Source organism: Equus quagga, unplaced genomic scaffold (assembly GCF_021613505.1).
Source record: "Equus quagga isolate Etosha38 unplaced genomic scaffold, UCLA_HA_Equagga_1.0 146_RagTag, whole genome shotgun sequence".
In the NCBI taxonomy this organism is placed as follows: domain Eukaryota; kingdom Metazoa; phylum Chordata; class Mammalia; order Perissodactyla; family Equidae; genus Equus; species Equus quagga.
The window spans coordinates 3,731,409-3,751,564 of record NW_025796728.1 but is presented as its reverse complement, the minus strand read 5'-3'; the positions used below and the strand labels follow the sequence as shown (position 1 = coordinate 3,751,564).

At 39.2% G+C, this 20,156-nt stretch overlaps 2 protein-coding genes across 4 annotated transcripts in view; one reads left to right on the top strand and one right to left on the bottom strand.

Moving 5' to 3' along the window:
- The window catches only part of LOC124232946 (phospholipid-transporting ATPase VD-like), a 109,784-nt gene extending 106,582 nt beyond the window's left edge, over nucleotides 1–3,202 (top strand). Inside the window, exon 23 of the mRNA XM_046649903.1 lies at nucleotides 1,346–3,202. Coding sequence (XP_046505859.1) covers nucleotides 1,346–1,676 — 331 coding nt within the window. The 3' untranslated portion in view covers nucleotides 1,677–3,202. The remainder of the gene's footprint in view (nucleotides 1–1,345) is intronic.
- A 1,109-nt stretch (nucleotides 3,203–4,311) lies between these two features.
- Nucleotides 4,312–20,156, bottom strand: part of CORIN (corin, serine peptidase) — a 210,588-nt gene continuing 194,743 nt past the window's right edge. The window contains exons 20-22 of one of the 3 annotated variants that reach the window (XM_046649907.1): nucleotides 12,622–12,893; nucleotides 10,335–10,468; nucleotides 4,312–6,105 (exon numbers count right to left, since the gene is read on the bottom strand). In XM_046649907.1, coding sequence (XP_046505863.1) covers nucleotides 5,923–6,105; nucleotides 10,335–10,468; nucleotides 12,622–12,893 — 589 coding nt within the window. In that variant the 3' untranslated portion in view covers nucleotides 4,312–5,922. Of the gene's footprint in view, nucleotides 6,106–10,334; nucleotides 10,469–12,621; nucleotides 12,894–20,156 lie in introns of those variants that run through there. The other 2 variants (XM_046649904.1, XM_046649906.1) reach the window with 2 other exon arrangements.

Genomic DNA, 20,156 nt, shown 5'->3' with positions numbered 1-20,156 from the left:
AGAACTGTGAGAGAAATTTTTGTTGTTCTGAGCCACCAAGTTTGTGGTAATTTGTTAAAGCAGCCATAGGAAACAAATACAGACTTCGAGACCATGAAGATGGGCGCCACTGTAACGAACACCTAAAAATGTGGAAGTGGCTTTAAAATTGGTTAGTGAACAGAGGCTGGGAGAATTTGGAGGCAAATAAGAGAAAAATACTAGACTTCTTTAAACAGATTGTGGGTAGAAATAAGGACATTAAAGTTCCTGCTGGTGAAGATTCAGAAGAAAGTGAGAAGCATGGGTAGAGAAAGCCATATCATCTTAGAAAATATATATGTCGTCATAAACAGGATGTTGCTAGAAATATGAACATTAAAGGCATTGCTGGTGAGGACTCAGAAGGAAATGAGGAACACGTTATTGGAAATTTGAGGAAAGGCGATCTTTGCAATATAGTGGCAGAAAACTAGCTGAATTATGTTCTACTCTTAGGTGGAAAGCAGAATTTGTAAAGATGAACCTGGATATTTAGCTGAGATTTCTAAGCAAAGTGTTGAAGATTTGGCCTGGTTTCCTCTTGCTGCTTGTAATAAAATGTGAGAGAAAAAGAACCAAAAGAACTATTAAGCCCAAAGGAACTAGATTTCGGAAGTTCTCAGCCTATCTAGATTTCAAAAGTTGCTAAAATTAGGAGATCGATTCTTGGGTGTATGCTTAGAGAGAAGGCCAAGAGTGAGGCTGGAAAACATTTTGCTAGTGTTGCAGGGATTGGATGTGTGACCCATGGACCCCTCAACCACCTCAGCAGCTACCAGGAAAGGACACAGGATTGTACAGGAAAAATCTGTGGAGGACCCTCTTATCTAATGGCATAAATCCTCATGACATACATTGGAGACCCACAAGGTTTCTGAAAATGCTATAGCAGCATAAACACTACCAGCTTGGACTGAAAGGGGCACATTTGTGACAATTTGTCACAGTAGCCATAGGAAACTAATAGCTAGCATTTTTTGAACACTTACTGTGTGCCGACACTCTACCTGCTTTGTGTGTATTATCTCATTTAACCCTGCATTAAGCCTACAACGTAGCACTATTGGTATCTCTACTTTTACAGATTTTATTTATTTTTTTATTTATTTAACAAGCATTTACAGGGCACTCACTGTTTTCTAAGTGCTTTACAGCAATTTAATTAATATTGTTATCTTCATCTTATAGTTCATTATTCTCTCCCTTTACCTCAAGGAGGCAAATGGCCACCAGACTCTTTTCCTTTTCCTAATTGGTGAGTATTGTTTGTATCCCATGATGCATTTGAAGTGAATGTAATTCTGTGGTGCTTTTTGTAACCTAGGTTTATATACCGAGTTCTTCAGGGATCCTTGTTTCCGTCTCCAATTTTGAGGGCTAAGCACTTGGACAGGCTGACTCCAGAGGAGAGGACTGAGGCTCTCAAGAAATGGAGAGGGGCTGGAAAGATTGGTCAAGTGACATCTAAGTATGGCAACCACTCAGCTACCAAGTCAGAGAGAAGACCCACGCCTGGCTCTTCTGCTGTCTTTGCAATGATGTCACCAACTTCTTGTGCCGTTGAGCAAGAAAACTTATCTGTACATGAAACTGCTTTAGACTCAGACTACTCTGAAATGAAGGCCTCAGAGATAGCTGGACCCATAAAGGATTAAAAAAGCAGGCTATCTTCCTTAGAGTTGCAAGTATTTCTTCAAGTTTGGAAGAGGGACTTTGGAGAGGCACCTCTACCAAGCAAGAATGACTTGGATTTTTCCTTAAGGGACATTTGGACATTTTACTGGGTTTGGAAAAATTGATGTGACGACCTTTATTGTATGTTTGTGGATACATTTGTGAACGAGGACAGAGTTTGACCTGGACAGAGTTTAGGGAAGTAAAATATTTAATTCAGAGTCAAATGCTTTTATGAAACTTTTTGGATTTTGTAAAAGCATTTTAATTATCTTAGAAATATAAACATTTTCAAGGGGATTCGTTTGAGATGTATTTATTTTACTGAGAGATCTCAAATTCTGTGCAAAATGCTTTCAATGAGCAGACTTCAATCTGAATTTTTTTTTTAACTAAGAAAAAAAAGTAGTTTTTAGATTGATTAGTTAGAACTCAGGAGAATTCCACATGAAAAGATGTTATAAATGGTTAATATCCAGAGAAAAAATTCCCAAGAGCCTTTTAAACAACAGTGTACCTAAAATAGGGCGATAATTGTACTATTTAAAAGATAGTGATTATTAATAACTTTTTATTTCCTATGGGAAGATGCTTTTGGTCTTCTGTCTGAAGATGTTAGGCACACCTCTCTGCTCATTTCAGTGTTCTCAGGTGGAGGCTTCATTGAGAAGGGGCAGGAGGAAGCCAGGGTTCTATAGAAACATGTTCCTCTCTCAGCTTCTACTCAAAAGAAGACTTTTTATGAGGTCTGCCTCTGTGCAGATGTTGTCAATTGGGAAACAGAGGCCATAGATAAGGCAGACAGAATCAGCTGAGCCTATAGCCTATTTGGCAATTTCCTATATTCTAAAACTGACAATACAAAATGAGACAATCAATTTCAAAACAATCTTCAAGAGACCCTCTAAGGGTTCATAGTCTTTACAATACTCTGTAACTTTTCTGGAGTTGTAACCTCTAAAACTGAGCTATTATAAATTGAGAATAATACAAGTGATTATCAGGAGGATTCCATGAGGCTCTTAGAAAAATTTGTTTTTTAGTATGTTTTAGGACAGAAATGTCTATAGCAAGTTAACTGCTGTTGCAAATCATGTATGCTGGCTTTAGTTGGAACAAAGAAACTGCTTTATACCAAATAAGGAAGTAAGGCCAGGTGTTATTCTAAGATCATGTATTCTTGTTGAGTTCTTTTAAAATTCTATATTTATTCATCTGAAAATTGTCACCCACCAATCACCCAGAATTGCCTTCACGAAATCTCCATGCTAGTGTTCCACGTCTATATCAAGATCTTCTTAAGGACTATTAAACTGTTATTCTCAGGGCTGAATCTTCTACCTGCTGCCTACTGTCCTGGTCTGCCATTATTTTGTAGCCTTCTGATATTATTGCAAATAGTTTTTTATATAGATTGATTTCTAGAACTTTCAAAATACCACATGGCTAATGGAGGTTGCTTTCTACTTTCTTATGATTTTTTTAAAATAAATTGTTTAATAAATAACATGTACAAAAAAGCACCATCACTCCTGTAGATACTCACCGAATCCAACAGTAATTAGTACCAGAACTTAGAAGGAAAATCCCAAAGCACACTTTTTACCAGAATATTGTTTTGGCCTTTTCTTATATAGAAAAATCAGTGATGGCCTATCATCTGTTATCCTCATAGCAGCTGACATTCATTCCCTGAGAGCATCATCTTCTGACAAACAAAAATTTAGAGATATATTCATTTGTAAATAAAGGATTAGAATCTAAGGATAAAAAGAATAAGTCAAAATGACCAAGAAAAATGATTAACCTCCAAAATGTGAAGTATCTGTACATATGAGGAGAGCAAAGTCTTGATGGTTCATGATATGAGTCCACAATCTCTTATCCACAATTCCAAAATCACAAGAGCTCTGAAACTGAAAATACCATCATAAATTAGGCACAAATTCAATGTCCTAAATAGATGTAAGGCTCTTTATTTAGTGTAACTATGCATATATTTTGCTACAAAAATATTAATTTGTTTTATTACTGGGTGGTAAACTCTACTTTGTCTTTAAAATTTTGAAAAATTTTGGATTCTGAGACAGATCTAGCCCTCAGGCAGAAGAGATTTGGAATCTGTATTAAGCCTTTAAAGGGTCTCATTTATAAGAATAACTCTTTTGCACAAAGTCACCCAAGCTCACGTGATCTATTGCATTTTGATACTCAACGTATTTCACTGAATTTGGGGGGACCAAGGATGATATCATTGCTTCTAGTAGCCAAGAAAAAATAATTAATTATGACTAATATATTTTGGGATATAATTTTACCCCAAAAGATTTAGAAAAGAATTGGATCAGGTTTCCAAAATGTATTCTAGACATTAAAGATCCATGCATTCTTACCAAAGCTGAAGTTTCCTTGGACACTCAGTAGGTGATTTGAGATTATTAGCAACCTCTCATTTCAGACTACTCCAAGAGCCATCTGTCATCTAAAATAGAAGAACCTGTTCCTGAGAGATATAAGACAGGTAAATTTTGATTGGTGGGAAGCTCGGTGCCAACTGTTATGGTGGGAGACACAATCTTCTGGGACTTGATATCCATGTTCCATATCCAAAAAAAAAAAGTTTATACCATTTTATTTGGATCGAGGGTTATTTAAAATAAGTACAATATGTACATTTCACTGAACATAAATTGAGCAAGGCTAAAAGTTGTTACAGTAAGTATGTACCTACAGCTATGACAAAACTGACATATGTTCTTAACCATTCATACAACTGTGACCACAATTCCCTTGCTGGATTTCACATTCTCAGTAGGATTATACAAACTACAGAACAGGAGATGAATAACATGGAAAGTGTCAAGACAACTTTTTGGATTTCAAATACGTGTACACATAGAAAAGAGTGCAAAAATACATGTATAAAATTGCAGGTAGTCTGTGGAATGCTGAGGCAGTCCAGGTTGCTGGTGGAGGTTAGCAGAGAATCCTACTGTTTTTTAAACATTTTAGGCATTTGGATGTTGCAGAATGGATGCCTGACTAAGGTACATGTGAAGATTTGTGTTTTGAAGCTTTTCAGTGGGGAAACATACTTTAACCACTAATTACTTCAGAAATTGATAAGCGTAAAATCACTAGCACTGGGCCTAGTGCTTAAAAGCATCTTTAAATTTTTGTTTTGATTATCAATAAGAAGAAATGGCAACACCAGATGTTAAATATCTTTCACAGAAAATTACAAAGTGTTTTACTCCATGCAAAGTTTTGCTGTGCTTTGGATACATTTCTGTGACATTATTGGGATGGACGAACACATGAAAACTGGAATATCGAATTGGGAATCAGGTGCAATTTAATTTTCTTTTTAAGAAATTGCATCTCTCCAGTCTAAAGCAAGTTCTCCTTTAGCAAAGTTTAATCTCAACTTCATTGTCACATATGCAGAACAAAATATTTCCCTACTTGTTGAAATCTCAGTCAACTGATACACTTAAGAAACCCCAGCTACAGGGAAGGGTCTATAGAGATTTTTCTATAAAATGACAACCTTGATTTAAATTCAGAATGGGCAGTCCTATAATGTCAAGTGCTAACGTTGATATCTGAAGAGCTTTGTGTTCAATATGTCTTGCTATTTCAGCCACCAAAATGGATACTACTTGTCTTTTACCTCTGACTGTCTTTCATAAGTTCTCAGAATTATGCAAACTTTAGAAGAGTCCTAGTAAATAATTTAAGCATGTAAATTATCTTGGCCTTTAATAAATCAAAAGCAAGTCTCCAATGTTGATACTGAAATTTGCCACTATGCTATTGGGCTTGAGAAACAAAAGCTGGCGAAGATTAGTCAGCCTGGATCTCAATGTCCTTCTTGTGATTGGATAAAGAGAATTTTCTATAACCTGTTACCCTAGCACCTGCATTATTCTAACTCTCTCCAGAGTCAATAATTTCTTGCTACAGTCGAGGTTAGGCCTGACAAAAGAACAAAATCTGCTTTGCTCTGTTTCCAGACTTTCATTGAATTTGAAATAAGAGAAAAATAAAGTTGAAAAAAAAAAGCTGAATAAAATTAGACCAAAACAAACATGAAAATTTGCACTGCACTGTTGGGCACCTCAGTCCATGAAAAGTGCTGCTGTACAGCTCTCTGCAGGAGCTCTCCACGGTCAGAAGGCATTTTCTTTGAGTGTTGCTGGCAAAAGTCTCCAATGATCTTTGGAATTAGTTTAGGAGAAAAGTGTGGATGTATACTTGTCTTTCAATCCATTCGACGAAATATGAGACATTGCTATAAACTCCAGGCCCCAGGACTTTGGAAAAGCAGACGGAACCCCATGAAGTTAAACCAAATAATGTCCACTCTCCTCCAGGCCGCTCACAAACAAGAGGACCACCGCTGTCACCCTGTAATGAATAATAGTGGACGTTAGTCGCTGGCATTTCAGAGTCCTAATGTCCATGTTATCCTGAGGGCGCAATAAAGCTACAACCCAGCTTAACCAATTTCTTGAAAAATTTCAACAAAGCTTTCATTGTCCACCTGTGGCAGGAGCATGCTGCCCACTATATAAATGGAACTTTCAAATAAACATTTTAAACTCTGATGTTTAAAAGGATAGGAGTGGCTTAGGAAAAAATTATAGTCTTCCCATCAAATCAGAAGACATTTCCAGGCATTCCCAGCACTTATCAAAATATGTCATGAACATTTTTTAAAAAACTTTAGTGTATCAGAACTATTTCTCTTATAACTAATCTCATTCTTTAACTTTGATGCATTTTATGAATGCAGAAAGTACCCAAAATGGAACATTCAAAGATTTTTTTTCCCCACAAAACAGTACGAGAAAAGTATTCTAAAATAACTCTTTACTTTCAAGATTCTTGCTATGTGAATGATGCTTTGAGTAAAACACTCAGGGGCCACTTACTGCGTTTCTTAATAATTCTTAGGACTTTTTTCATTTAGTATATTTGAATGGAAACTGCCACATGAGAATTATTTGCAGTGAGGTATTTCATTTATTTCTACCCTGTATTTTATTTCATATACATAGAGATTTTCATTCGTGATATTTCAGTTTAGGTGTTGCAGCTGAGTTTTATTCAGTGCTTTCACCCACATAGAGTAAGACGCCATGGCTTTATACACATTAATATTTGCTATGTCTGAAAAGATTAGAGTAGGTTAGAGAGGTGTATTCTGCATTGCCTCAAAAGAGAGAGATTGATACCCTAGAGAATAAGGAAGAAGTATGTGAACTCATGGTGGAAATTTACAAATACTCCTTGCCCTGCAGGAATTTCAAACCTGGAAGTACGTGGTCTTCCCACTTGAAAATGTTGGAGAATAACAGTAACCATGTTTATTGATGCTCTTCCAAACACTTTCCCTGTATTAGCTCATGTAAGTCTCATGAAATCCCTACAAATTGATAATTTTTTTTTCCTTTTTCTCCCCAAAGCCCCCCGGTACATAGTTGTGTATTTTTAGTTGTGGGTCCTTCTAGTTGTGGCACGTGGGATGCCTCCTCAGCATGGCCTGATGAGTAATGCCATGCCCGCGCCCAGGATCCGAACCGGTGAAACCCTGGGCCGCCGAAGCGGAGCGCGTGAACTTAACCACTCGGCCATGGGGCCGGCCCCCATAAGTTGATAATATTTTATTATTACTATTATTATATCCATTTGGGAGATAATGAAACTGAATCACAGGTTTATGACTTGTTCCTTGGCAGAGCTAGAATTTAAACCCAAGCAGCCTGGCACCACAGCTCCGCCTCTATAATCACTCTGCTATTTTGCTTCTTGGAAATGTGAGTGAATACTATTGCTATTAAAGCAAAATTGAATTTTTGATTGTGCTGTATGCTTTTGTGGAAGTGGTGATCTTTACATTCATAACTTACCAATGCTGTAAGTCTAAATAAGAAGCCTAGACCTTGCAAGGGGCAAAATGAATTGTTCTGCCTGAAAGCCTAGTTGAATTGTTTCCATCAAAATTGACTGAGAACATTTTTATTAGACATATTCCACAAAATTTTTTTCATCTCCTCTTATATAGAAGAAAGACTAAGATGCTGAGTTGTTTAAGTTGAACTATTTATTATGCCAGGGAGTGATTAAAACGAGACATTTTATAGGTCGGCTCTACACTTCCAGATCAGAAATTTAGCCAAATAATTACTTCTCATGTACTTTTTGCAAGATTCTGTGCTAGCATCTCCACAGGTGAAGAAAGCACTGTTTTCGTCCCTGAGGGGCCAAAAGTCTGCTTGAGTAACATTAACACCTTTACGTGAAAGCAAAATCTAAGGCCTATAAATAAAGGAGTCTTCAAAGGAATGAGCAATTACTTCCAGCTGGAGAAGAACAAAAACTGCCTTCCTGAGACATGGCTTTGAGCTTGTCGTAGTGAGGCAGGTAGACCTTTGTAAGGTAGAAAACAAGAGTTGAAGGGGAAACAATCCAAAACAAAAGGGAGAATCCAGCTAAAGGCACAATGTGCTGCTCTTTTTGGTCCTCTTTTCCTCTGTGTAATATTGGGCTTTAGGCTGAAGTTTATGATTGCCCTCAGTATTGATCCCCATGATTTCTGACCTTAACAGAGGGACCCATGGCTTCCAAGGTGTCCTGTTGATGCAATTAAGGAAGATAAGGAAAGGTTCTGGTAAATAATCTTTCTCGAGACCTAGTAAAAAGCAGCTTTTGTTTGTTTGTTTTGAGTTTTGTTTTCTACCCGAGTTGCGTTAGAGAACATCTGGTACGCATTTAATGTACCCACAGTGCTGCATCCCCACTACTAAAGAAGTTGGTATGACCTGGTTTCTACTAAGACATCATGATATGAACATACCGATGCCTGTGTCTGTGCCTGGACCTTCAAATCTCTTTCAAAGAATCACTCCCTTCCCCTCCTTTAGCAATTACCAAGAGATGAAGAGGCCCTAGCTTTGGGTAGACCTCCAAATCATTGTTGGGGACAGAGAGAAATGTATTCACATTAATCATTGTACTAGGAAAGCATAGCAGCCAAGCACTTGGGCCCTGAAGCCAGACTGCCTGCGTTCATACTCTCATTCTACCACCTTCATGCTGGATGATATGGGGTAAATTACTTAAGCTCTCTGGTCCCTTGTGTTCTTGATCTGTAAAATAGGAAAAACAATGATACTGCCATGAAGGGTGATTGTGCAGATTAAGTGAATTATTAGCATTTGAAGGCGATCCTGGACCACAATATATATTAACTGGTAGATGTTAATATTCATATGGTTACTAGTCATTGAGCATATGTGCCAGGCATCACACACAGATGTGTGAAAGATAGGGGCTTTGACATACATTAACTCAGTTAATCCTCAGAACACCCTGCAAATTAGAATCAGCCCCATTTTACTCATGAGAAAACTTTCTAGAGAGGTTAGATAACTTCTCCAGGTCACATTGTTCTTACCGACAGAGAGGGGATCCAACCCAGATCTTTCAGGCTGCAAATGCTGTGTCCCAAACCCACACCACTCTGCCTCCCAAAACACTTTATGTTTGGCTTTTTGGCTTGGGAAATCAAACTTGGGCCTTTGCATGGAGGGCAAGGATTCCTCTACCACTGCCCACCTCAGCTGGGTGACTTGTGGGCAGGAGGCAGAAGGGAAGGCAGTCTCAGTGAAACTCCAAGGGAGCCATCTGCCCCCCTCTTTCCCAAGACCACTGTTTAAGAAACCACCACTGGGCCGTGTCCAGTCCCCTGATTTGCCCATTCTGAAATGGACCATCAAAATGTCATTTTATTATGTTAGTTAGTGGTGATGGAATTGTTGCATCTCTTCTTCAGTTCTAAACTGTGGGGGACAATTTCAACTCTGAAGCAGTGAAATAACAAAGGTGCTCACAGCAGTGCCATATAATTAACTGTTGGCCCCACTCTGTTATAAGCTGCTTTGAGCTCTTGCATATTTTCATCACTCCCTGGGAGCCAGTCCAGTATGATATTCAGTGAGTGTTTACGAAGTAAAAATAAAAATGCTTCCCTGCACTACTAAGTTAGCAGAGCTTATAGAATTTAGTGAGCAAGAATCCCGGATGTCTCAAGGTCGCATTCAGTGACAGTTCAGGACATGCTGGAATCAAGTGCAGGCCCAGGCAATGCCAGTGTGATCATCTCCTGACACAGAGGTAGTTCTGTCACACACCCTGGAAGTTGGGGTGTTGTGTGTGCCTTAATGCCATCACCCTGATGGCTGAAAATGTCCTTTGGTGTCCCTCTGCTCCCTGGGACAGCCTGGTCAGAGCCACGGTTACCGCCAGCTCCTCTTAGAGCTTTGTTTGTCCTAGCTGCTAAAATGGTCCATGAGTCGGACCAGAACCATTGCTTTCCTGCATTGCTGACCCAGAGTGCTGCTCCCCAGGCATAGATGGAAAGCTGAGGGCAGCCTGAGTGAAGGGCCCAGAGGCAGTTCGAGGGATTGCTTGGGTACTGGTTGAAGGAAAACACACTGTATAATGAAACATTTGGTAAGAAACAATTGTCAAAAAATGTTCCCGAAGGGCCACACATTAATAATAATGAGTTTATATGGACCCATTGAAGTTACTGCTGAACTGAATCTCCTGGTAACCAGAAAGCAACTCACCATGCATGAGTCGACTGTGCCCGACTCATAGCCTGCACAGATCATCCGGGTGGTGATGGTCTTCATGTCAAAGTAGGACTGACACTGCTCCAGAGGAATAATGCGGACTTCTCCCTCCTGCAGCTTAAAAGGCACTGGATGTTTTTAAAAAGAAGAAGAAACACAAGAAATAAAATATATAAGAGGGTAAAATCACTCAAAAATGAGGCTAGCCATGTATGAAATGATTACATTTTCACACCAAGAGAACCACAGCCTTTACTTAAAATGTCATTTCAAAGACAAGGCTCATCTGGAATCAGAATTTTCCAATTAGAAGTGTTGATAGCAAGCATCGAGCCAAACCCCTTTATTTTATTAATCAGAATATTGAGGCACAGACTGCTTAGGTAACTTGGCTCGTGCTTTCCCCTCTTTATATGCTGCAACAAAAACAACAGCTACTACAATGAAAAGGAAGATAATCAAGCGAGAACTCTGCCCCAGAGAGGAGGCTGCCAGCTCAGCGTCAGCTCACATCAGTCCCGCCCGGCTAAGGTACAGAACACCCATTCATTCTAACAGGGAAGGACTGCCCTATCCTTGGTTTAAAGAATGTGTCTCACCATGTGCTAAGGAAGCCATTATTTAAGGTAAGAACCTTTAATCCTAGCAGATATGACAGAGGGATTTTGAAAAGGACAAAGCCATCCCTTAGCATCAGCAGAAAGACTATGTGAGGTCCATCTTGCTTGAAAGTTCTTGAAGAATAACAATGGATTTCTCGAAGCATCAATCTTTTGTTATTTCTCCATTCTACAGAATTATACACACTGTTCTCCTTTTAGATAGTGAAGGTGAAGCAATGTATATGATACAGGATATCTTACTGGAAGAAACAATCATGCTGGGAAGAATCAATGTGATGCAGATAATGAAAGTTTCCCGAGTTGTCAAAAGAAAGGTAGTAAGAACCATCGCTAACATTTATGAGGCACTAGCAGTAGGCCAGGCGCCTGCACTCAGCGTCCTCTGGGCCTACCATCTTTAATCTTTATGATAATCCATGAGTTAGACAGCTGCTGTTATTTTTTCCATTTTAAAGTAAGCTAGAAGGTAGTGCAGTCAGAGCAAATAAGATCTTTCTCACTGAATTCAGACTCTGCTACACTACAAATATCGTATGCACCGTATGTTACATGATTACTCTGATTTTAATGTGGATATTGTGGAAACAGTACAAACAGAGGCAATATAAAGTATATTCTACTCTTATATCTCAATACTAATTACAACTTTTAAAAACCAAGGAGCACAGGAATGGTGACGTCCTATGTCTAACCTTGCCTTCAAAGTTCTTACATGTGAGCTTTTCAGGAGTCATTTACTTACTTCTCTCTATTGACTTTTTCTTTCTGTCCTCACTTGATCATATAGAAAAGAAACTCAGCTTAGCTCAAAACTTATCTGACTAAATTTCAAGAAAAAAATTGTCCTTCCAATTGGCAGTTCCTAAGATGGTTAACAATTATACCAATTGTTGGTATACCAGTCAGGTGGACACCAATATACATCACCACTTCTGAGAGCCACGGCAGTACACTTGATATAGTTGGAGTGGTCAGCAATCACCATTAAAGAAAATGTCTCGCGGATTACACTCTTATTCTTAACTTTTAATAGGTCAAGCAAAGTAGGAGAGACTGTTACGGGGTCTGGGAGTAAGTAGTACAAATTTCTTAATTTCTGTATGTTTTATATGTTTACATCATCTAGGGAGCCAAAATATTTTAATCAATTTAAATAGACAAATAGCAAATCAGCGTTCTTTCTAGAATGACTTACAGGTTTTGTTACAGACGTCAACAGCGCCAAATCTTAGCACAGAATTGGAAATGTGGCCATGCAGCTTGACTGCACGAGTGGAACTGCCTCACCACTAGATAAAGTCTCCTAGTGACTTTGCCCGCAAATCACTGAGAGAGACAGTCCAATGCGCTCATCAGGGATGACTGATAGGTCTCACCTTGCATGGCAGCCACAAAACATTGGTATTGGCTCCTTGGAGAAAGATTCGGAGGTGTGGGGAAGGATTTTTGAGGTTACATCTGAGCTCGGCACGTTTAAGTGCCACGATGAAGTATTGACATCTACCGTTTACATGGAAGGGACAGTGTGACACATTCTGCCTAGCATTCACCATTTGCAGCTATACTTAAAATGGGAAATTACTGCCAAAGCCTAGGAGTAACACAGTGTTTTCCAGTTACAAGCTGAAGGGCAAGTGCTCCTGAGGATCCTGGCTTACTTTTGTTGCCCATGTGCCCCCAGCCTGTGATGTAGCAGTACGTATCAGGTTCTAATAACTGCCTCGTGTTGGGTAAGCAGACCGGCCGGACGTAGCTCGTTTCATTGATGTCCTCACTCAACTCCACTATGCTGATGTCATAGTCCACCACTGCCCGACTATAGCGAGGGTGCAGGATGATGGTTTTCACGTGGCGCGTCTGCATGAACGTCGATGGATGGTCTAGATTGTTGATGCCACACACCACTTTCCAAACGGCAGCATTCTCTCTCCTAAAAGAATAATTCAAGAGCTACTGGCATCTTAAACGTGGATTTACATTTTAAAATTTACGTGATTTTTAGAATATTTTATTGATGTAAATAATGGCTCTTTCCATGCCCACCTCCTGATATGTTCATATAAGAAGTGTTTAGATAATGGCCTGAGCAATTCGTAAACAGATAGTGTTGTGGAAAGCAAAGCTCATACTTCTTGAAAGGGAATATTCTGGAAGATAAAACTTGTTCAATTTGAAAGACAGGCAGGGTAGTTACTTGCTTCATTGAGTGGAAAAAATGAAGAAAGAGAATAAAAAGCCAAGGCTAAGAGATTCCTCCAAGAAAGAGCAAGTGCCTCAGAAAAATGTCATGTTTTCAAGAAAGCCTTCTGAAAATTTCAAGCCAAGAGCTTAAAAAGGTCACCCACAATTTCCAATGGTCAGTCTCAAACTTCACTGTTCTTGACTTCAAATCTGAACTTGTCAACAATATTCTAGTCAATTCCCACCTTAAAACACTTTCCTCCCTTGGCTTCCAGGACTCTCCATTCTCCAGCATTTCCTCCAATCTCATAGGCCCTTCCCTCTCAGTCTCCTCTTCTGGATCCTCCTGCTCTGCTCTCAATGTCTACATTGAAGTGCCCCAGGGCTCTACTTTCAACCTTCTCATTCCATACTCACCCGCATGATGATTTCAACTAGTCCAGTGGTTTTAAATACCCCCCCACACCCTGCTGACGCCCAAACATTTATCTCCAGCTCCATTCTCTCCCCTGAGCTACAGGCTTGCATGCCCGATTATCTCCTCTACACACTCGCTAGGACATTTGATCGTGGCTAAGATTTATTGAGTGCTTACCATGTACTGACAATGCTCTAAGCATTCAGAATTCATTTTACAGTTATTTAATACTTACGACCACCAGTTACACAGTTGAATCTTCTCTTTCTCTTATACCCAACATTGAATGCATCAGTAAGTCTTCACCACTCTACTTTCAAACATATCCTGAATCTTGTTTCTTCCTCCTGCTCCACTATGATCCTAATCTAAGCTACCCTCTTCGACCAATCAATGACCTCCCAAATAGTAGCCTGTCTTCTACTCTTTGCCCCTATAACCCGTTTTCCTCACAGCAACAGTGATCTTTTTAAAAATAAAATTCAATCAAGTCTATATAATTACAATGTTTATAATTCTCCAAGGACTTTGAATCATACATGAGACAAACTGTAGACTCCTATCCATGGCCTCTGAGGCCCTACATGATCTGTTCCATTACAACCCCAAGGACTTTCTATTTTTGACCATGGTGAGGACATCCCCAACTCAGGGGCTCTTCCCTTGCTGTTCTCTCAGCCCTCACCTGGTTCCCATCTTTACACCTTCTCTTCATCCAGGTTTCAGCTCGCACATCACCTCCTCAGAGCTGTCCTCTTTGACCACCTTGCTGAGCCTTTATTCTACCCCATCACTCTCTACTCTTGACTCTGCTTTAATTTTTCTCTCATAGAACTCATTGGTGGCAATGACGTGGACACATCTATTTGTCTTTTCTGTGCCTTGTCCCCAGACTGTAAGTTTTGTAAGGGCAGGGACCTGGCTGGTCTTGTTCACTGCTGTAGTCACAGAGCCCAGTAGCTGGCGTGCAGTGGGTTCTCAACAAGTATTTGTTTATTGAGGGCTCAATGGATGTCATTTCAAAACATTTATTAGTGGCCAAATCCAACCACCTAAGCAAGGTCTATTCTTCACCAATCCCTCCACCTCCTCCTCCATTTGCAGGCCCTCCTCCTGCAGAGTAGGCCAGGATCAAAGGTGTGGGCATTTAGTGGACCACAGCGTTGGAGGCTGGAGCTTTCATTATGGACATTCTCTCATGCTGTGGTAACATACATCAGCCATGCTACCACTTGGGAGCTCGCCTAACTAAAGTAGGTTGATTTGATTAACTAGACCAGTTGCTTTTCAACCCAGGCTGAACAATGAATCATCTGGGGAGGTTTTACATATGGATTTTTGGGGCATCACCCCATATCAATTGAAAGGTTTTGGGACTGGGTCCTGAGAATCAGTATTTTTAAGAGCTCCCTAGGGAGTCTCAGACAAAAACCCACCCACATTCCTTCTTTCCTTAGCATGCCTTTCTTCACCATCTTCTTGTGCATGGCAAAGATTCAAAGTTCTGAGATTTCAGGAGGGTTAGGGAAGCAGTGGCCAAGCCCAGCAGTCCACCTGTTTGTGGCATTGTTGAATTCTTGGACTAGACTCCATTAAAAGACTCCTCTACACAGTCCATGCATTCTATCCTTTTCCTATTGTAAGGAAAAATAATTTTAGAGCTATCAGAACAGGAATTGATGTCATTCTTTGAATATAGACGTAGCTATAGATAGATAGATATAGATTTATAGCAATTCTTTCATGCCAAGCATTGTGTTAGGGATTACAATAATAAGCAAGAAAGACATTATTTCAGCCTACACAACTTTAGAATTGAGCAAAGATGGACAAGTAAAGAAACTATTATAGTCAAATGCAGGAAATGTTATCTCATGAGCATTACAAGATAATTTTACAGAACTATTTTTCATTAAATAAATCTATCACTCAAAGAACTTGTCTTTTCTTCCTTCCTTCCTTGCTTTTTTCTCTCTTCCTTCCTTCTTTCCTTCTCTCTCTCTCTCTTTCCCCCCTTCCTCCCTCCCTCCCTCTCTCCTTCCCTTCTTTCTTGTCTTCCTGTTCTCCTCCCCTTGTGCCTTCCATTTTTTAGTCTAGAGGAGTAAGTGCATGACCATTTAAGAAATTCAATATTCACTTGAGATTCTATTACTTAAGATTTCTGAAATCAAGTAATAATTTATTTCAAATTTCTGCTATAATATTAAAATATAATAGCTTCTTGCCCTTGAATCAAAGCTATTAAATTTTGGTTATAACAAATACTTATCCATTTTCTTAAATCACAAGCAGTATTTCAAATAGTTGAACACTGCAAATTATTTGTAACAAGAAGAAATAACATAAAAATTCCAGACAATTACTGTATTAGGGGTTAATCTAATTCTAACAGTAAAAAAATGGGTCAATAAAACTGTTAAATGTTATTAAATTGTATCCAGTAATCTCTTGCTACATAAGCTACTGTCTTTATGGCATTATCCACCAAAAAACAAGAAAAAGGAGTACACAGGAAATTCATATGCTCTTCATATTCAGTGAGGATATTGTTCTTTTCTCTTTTGTTATGAGTATCGTGGGAAAAATAAAGTCTCTTTTAATTTTTTTTTCCAAGTCTGGCAAAAATCAGCAACAAAGCCTGTTGTTTGAAAGGGGTATTTGAAGTGAGGGAGCTTTGTATAAATGGTATATTGGTAGATTAAGTAAGCGTGTGCTGGAAAAAATGAGTCAGGAATAATGGCAGAGACATCCCCGTCTGGGTGGAAGCAAAAAGGAAAAAAAGAGAGACTTTAGGGCTACTAGATTCAGTTCAAAAGTACCCAGTGAAGAAGCACATAGGACTGAGCTACGTACATATGGCCATTTTAGGGAAAAGAGTTATATTGGGCTACAAAGAAAGAAAGCCAAGTATAGTAGCTAAAAATTTCAGCATAATGGGGACTTTTTCTCGCTAAATTGTCAGACCTCAAAGCAGCAGCAAGGAGAACTGGTGCATCCTTAAAGAAGGTTGTGCAAAGATCTCATGTTCTGAGAGTGAGGAAGCCAAGGTGAAGCCAGGTGAAAACTCACTGAGCACAATGAAAATGGCTAAGGAAGGTGTTAAAGGACCTTTTTCACCTTTCGTTCTTGCTCTAGATGATGTTTCATTAGCTAAGCTTCACATTTAGGTTCTAATTTATTCATGCCTATATGACTGTTTTAATAATGAACATGCTTTATAGATAACATTGAGAGAGTATGATTTCAACGTACAAGTCTTCAATTATCAGCTCAAGAGAGAAAACCCAGCTACTTATATAGCTCAGATGAACTAAGACCTGCTAGGGAATTGATACAGCATTGCAGGCACAACGTTTCTGGACACAATAACCAGTCACTTTGGTTTGTAATTTACCATACTCAACTCTAGTTTAGACGTGAAAATGCTACAATTCACTTAATTCAGTTAGCCAAGTTTAGAGATCTTCCATCTTTATCTTTTTTTAAGGGCACAAAATTTTCCTTCCTTTCACCTTTTCTGATTTTGCTTTAATATATTTAATATTAAATAAATTAAAAATCTCCTTTTTAAGAAGAAAAAGGTTAATATTTATAATTAACACCTGTGACAGAAATCACCCTATTTTACAAGTCTTCCTCCAGAAATAGCAATGCAAATGGTGATGTGGAGGTAGTTTGAAGGCCACCAAATTTGCTCTCAATAAAGAAATATCACTCGATGGCATCGTTGTTGTTCTACAAATCTGACGAAACTCTTACATTCAGTATTGTGCTCTGCCCTGGGTATTTTTAAAAATTCTCTGTAACGCATGCAGTGAATAGCCTCTAGAATAGGATGACCACAAAGTAGATGTGAGAAGGGGCTGGAAGTAAGCCAATAAGCAGAAGGTGTCAGACCACAAGCTCTTACCATCTGGAGGGTCATCCGCCTGTCAGCTCCCTGCTGATTGCTGTCATGTTGGAATGCCCAGTGTGACCTGACTTTCCAATTGTTCAAGGGAAGCCAGAGTTCTGGATTTTATGTAAAGTATCCAGAGTTTAAGTGCTGGATAAAAGTTAAGAAAGGAATACAACAAGGAAATAGATCAGCAGCCTGGATTCTTCATTGGTATAAGATCTCTGCTTTATAGTTTCCCAAGTATTTGTACACACATTATTTCAAATGATCTTCTCACCAACTGTGAGGTGTACATAGGAATTCTTATTCCATTTTAAAGAAGAGAAAGCAGTGACTTGAAGCAATGGATGACTCATCTAAAGTCACAGAGCCAGTAAGTGATGGTAACAGAGCAGAATGCTGGTCTTTTTAGCCCTCGACCACGCGTTTTCTACTAAACTTCTCTGAAACAAAGAGAAGGGTCCACAGGCATCAACATAGGAATTAAGTTCTGGCCACTGGAGGGAAAATATGTAGGATGGGTAGAGACTCACTGGTGAGCCATAGGATGACAAGTAGCAGGAAGATATCTTCTCTTTCCAGAACATATCTCCCAGGAGTGGTGGGAAGCTATCCATCAGTGATGAAATTACAGAAAGTAAACAATTTTGTCATCCCAGGCTCCAAAAAATCAAGAAAAAGGGATAGTCAGATACATATCCTAGACCTGTTTTGAAAAACTACAGAGATCATAATGTGTCCAGAGACTCTTAAAACAAGTGCAGCTCAACATAGACAGGGGAGTTCAAGTGCCAAATTCTGATGCTACCATCACAAATGACTGCAGTAAGAAAATAAAGAATCAGCTAAAAACTAAATTTGACTACAAAGCGATCCCAGAGCTTTGTAACTGGAAAGTCTATCACAAGAGTGGCATGAAACCGTAGTAACTGTCAGAAAATCTTACTCATAGAGTGATCAGGGGTTTGTTTAAAAAAGGCAAAAAGTAGGAAAAGTAAAAACTGCTTTTCAGCAAAATAATGTGCAAAAAGAGGAAAATTTCTGTCTGTGGCAAATAATATTAGTAAGTAACTAAGACAAAGCAAAACTATTTGAAGTTTCCTGTACTTCCAATTTCTCCCATTCAAAGAAAATGATCTTCAGACAATATCCAGAAAGTTCATCTTCTGTATGATAAAACGTACAGGTGCTTAATACATTGATGTTTTGAACTGATGTGTGGTCTAAAATACGGGACGAGTCAGTGAGAAATCACTGACCTTCTGTAGATGAGCTGACATTTCCAGTTCCAGACAAACTATAGTCCTAACTACTAAAAGAATTACAGATGTGATTACTAAGAAACATCAAGAAGGGGCTGGTTAGTCAGTTAACAAATATTTATTGAGTGGCTGTTATCGTCCATGCTGAAAGAAATAAAAACACGAGGGTGAGGAAGACAGAGTTCATCCCCTCATAGATTTTTCATTCTACTAGGCTAAAAAAATATATAAACAAATAAGATTATCTCGGGTACTTAGAAATGAAAAGCTAGAGTAATGTGATAGAGGGATAACTGATGGGGGTCACCTTAGCTGGGATAGTTAAGGAAAGCCTTTGACAAAATGACCCTTGAATTGAGATGTGAATGGCAGGAAGGAGGTAGTTTTGTGATTCTATGAGAGTGCCCCAAACTGCAGAAGCAGCAAGTTCAAAGGTCCTGAGGTAAGAATGAGCTTGGAGGATTTCAGCGACAGAAAGAAGGCTAGAGGACTGAAGTGATAAGCCCAGGGCACTAGGTTAGCTGGGGAAAGAAAGGGGATGAGGAAGAGGTTGATGGGCTGAGATAATAGGGGAAGAAGTGCAGACAAGCCACCACAATCTTGTCGGAGTAAAGAACTGGTGTGGTAGAAATCAAGAGGTGAGTAACCCAGCAGGGTTAAGGGTTGTGGTCACATAGCGAGCTGACAGTTTTTCATGCAGGCTTCCTAGAGAGGAATTAGATGCTTCTGACAATTGCTAGTTGTGTGCCAGCCTAGGAAGTTCATCCTTAAGTCTTACAGAGGTGGAAGAAGGCAGGAAAATTGCTTGTTCAATTACCCGTGAAAGTCAAAGTCTTTATTCCTTAGAACCGTTGAAGTTGAACTGTTATTAGGGCCTATGGGACTTGATCTGATCAGCTCAGCATCTCATGTTTTTAATTCTCGTGTGGGATTTTTAAGTACCTCTCCATGGAAGAGCAAAACATACTTGTCTTTTTTGCATGAATATAATTAAAAGAGACAGGCTTGAGAAGACCTACAGATGGGGCACAGTGGGCCTTGTCAAAGTATGGGATCAGGATATGAAGTAAATTCCATTAATTGCAGCAATTGATGGCTCCAGCAGAGTAAGGCTTACAATTAGAAGTTCTCAAAAGCTTGCAGGGCCACTGGAGAGAATGGAAAACAGAATCAGAGTTATTAGCACACATTCAAGCAAAAGCTTGTTAGAAGTTTGGCAATTTCTAGTTTCTTATGGATAGGCCAGGCCCCTCCTGACAGTTCTGTTAGGTTTAGTCTTCCATGAAATTTCACCGAGGCCTTTGATATCATATCCATTTCCTTAATTATAACCACATATTTCTTCTCTATTGCAAGACCTTCACAGATCTGTCAGTGAGGGAAAATTGGACACCACATATGGAAATGACAAAAGTGGCGTATGAACCTGGATTA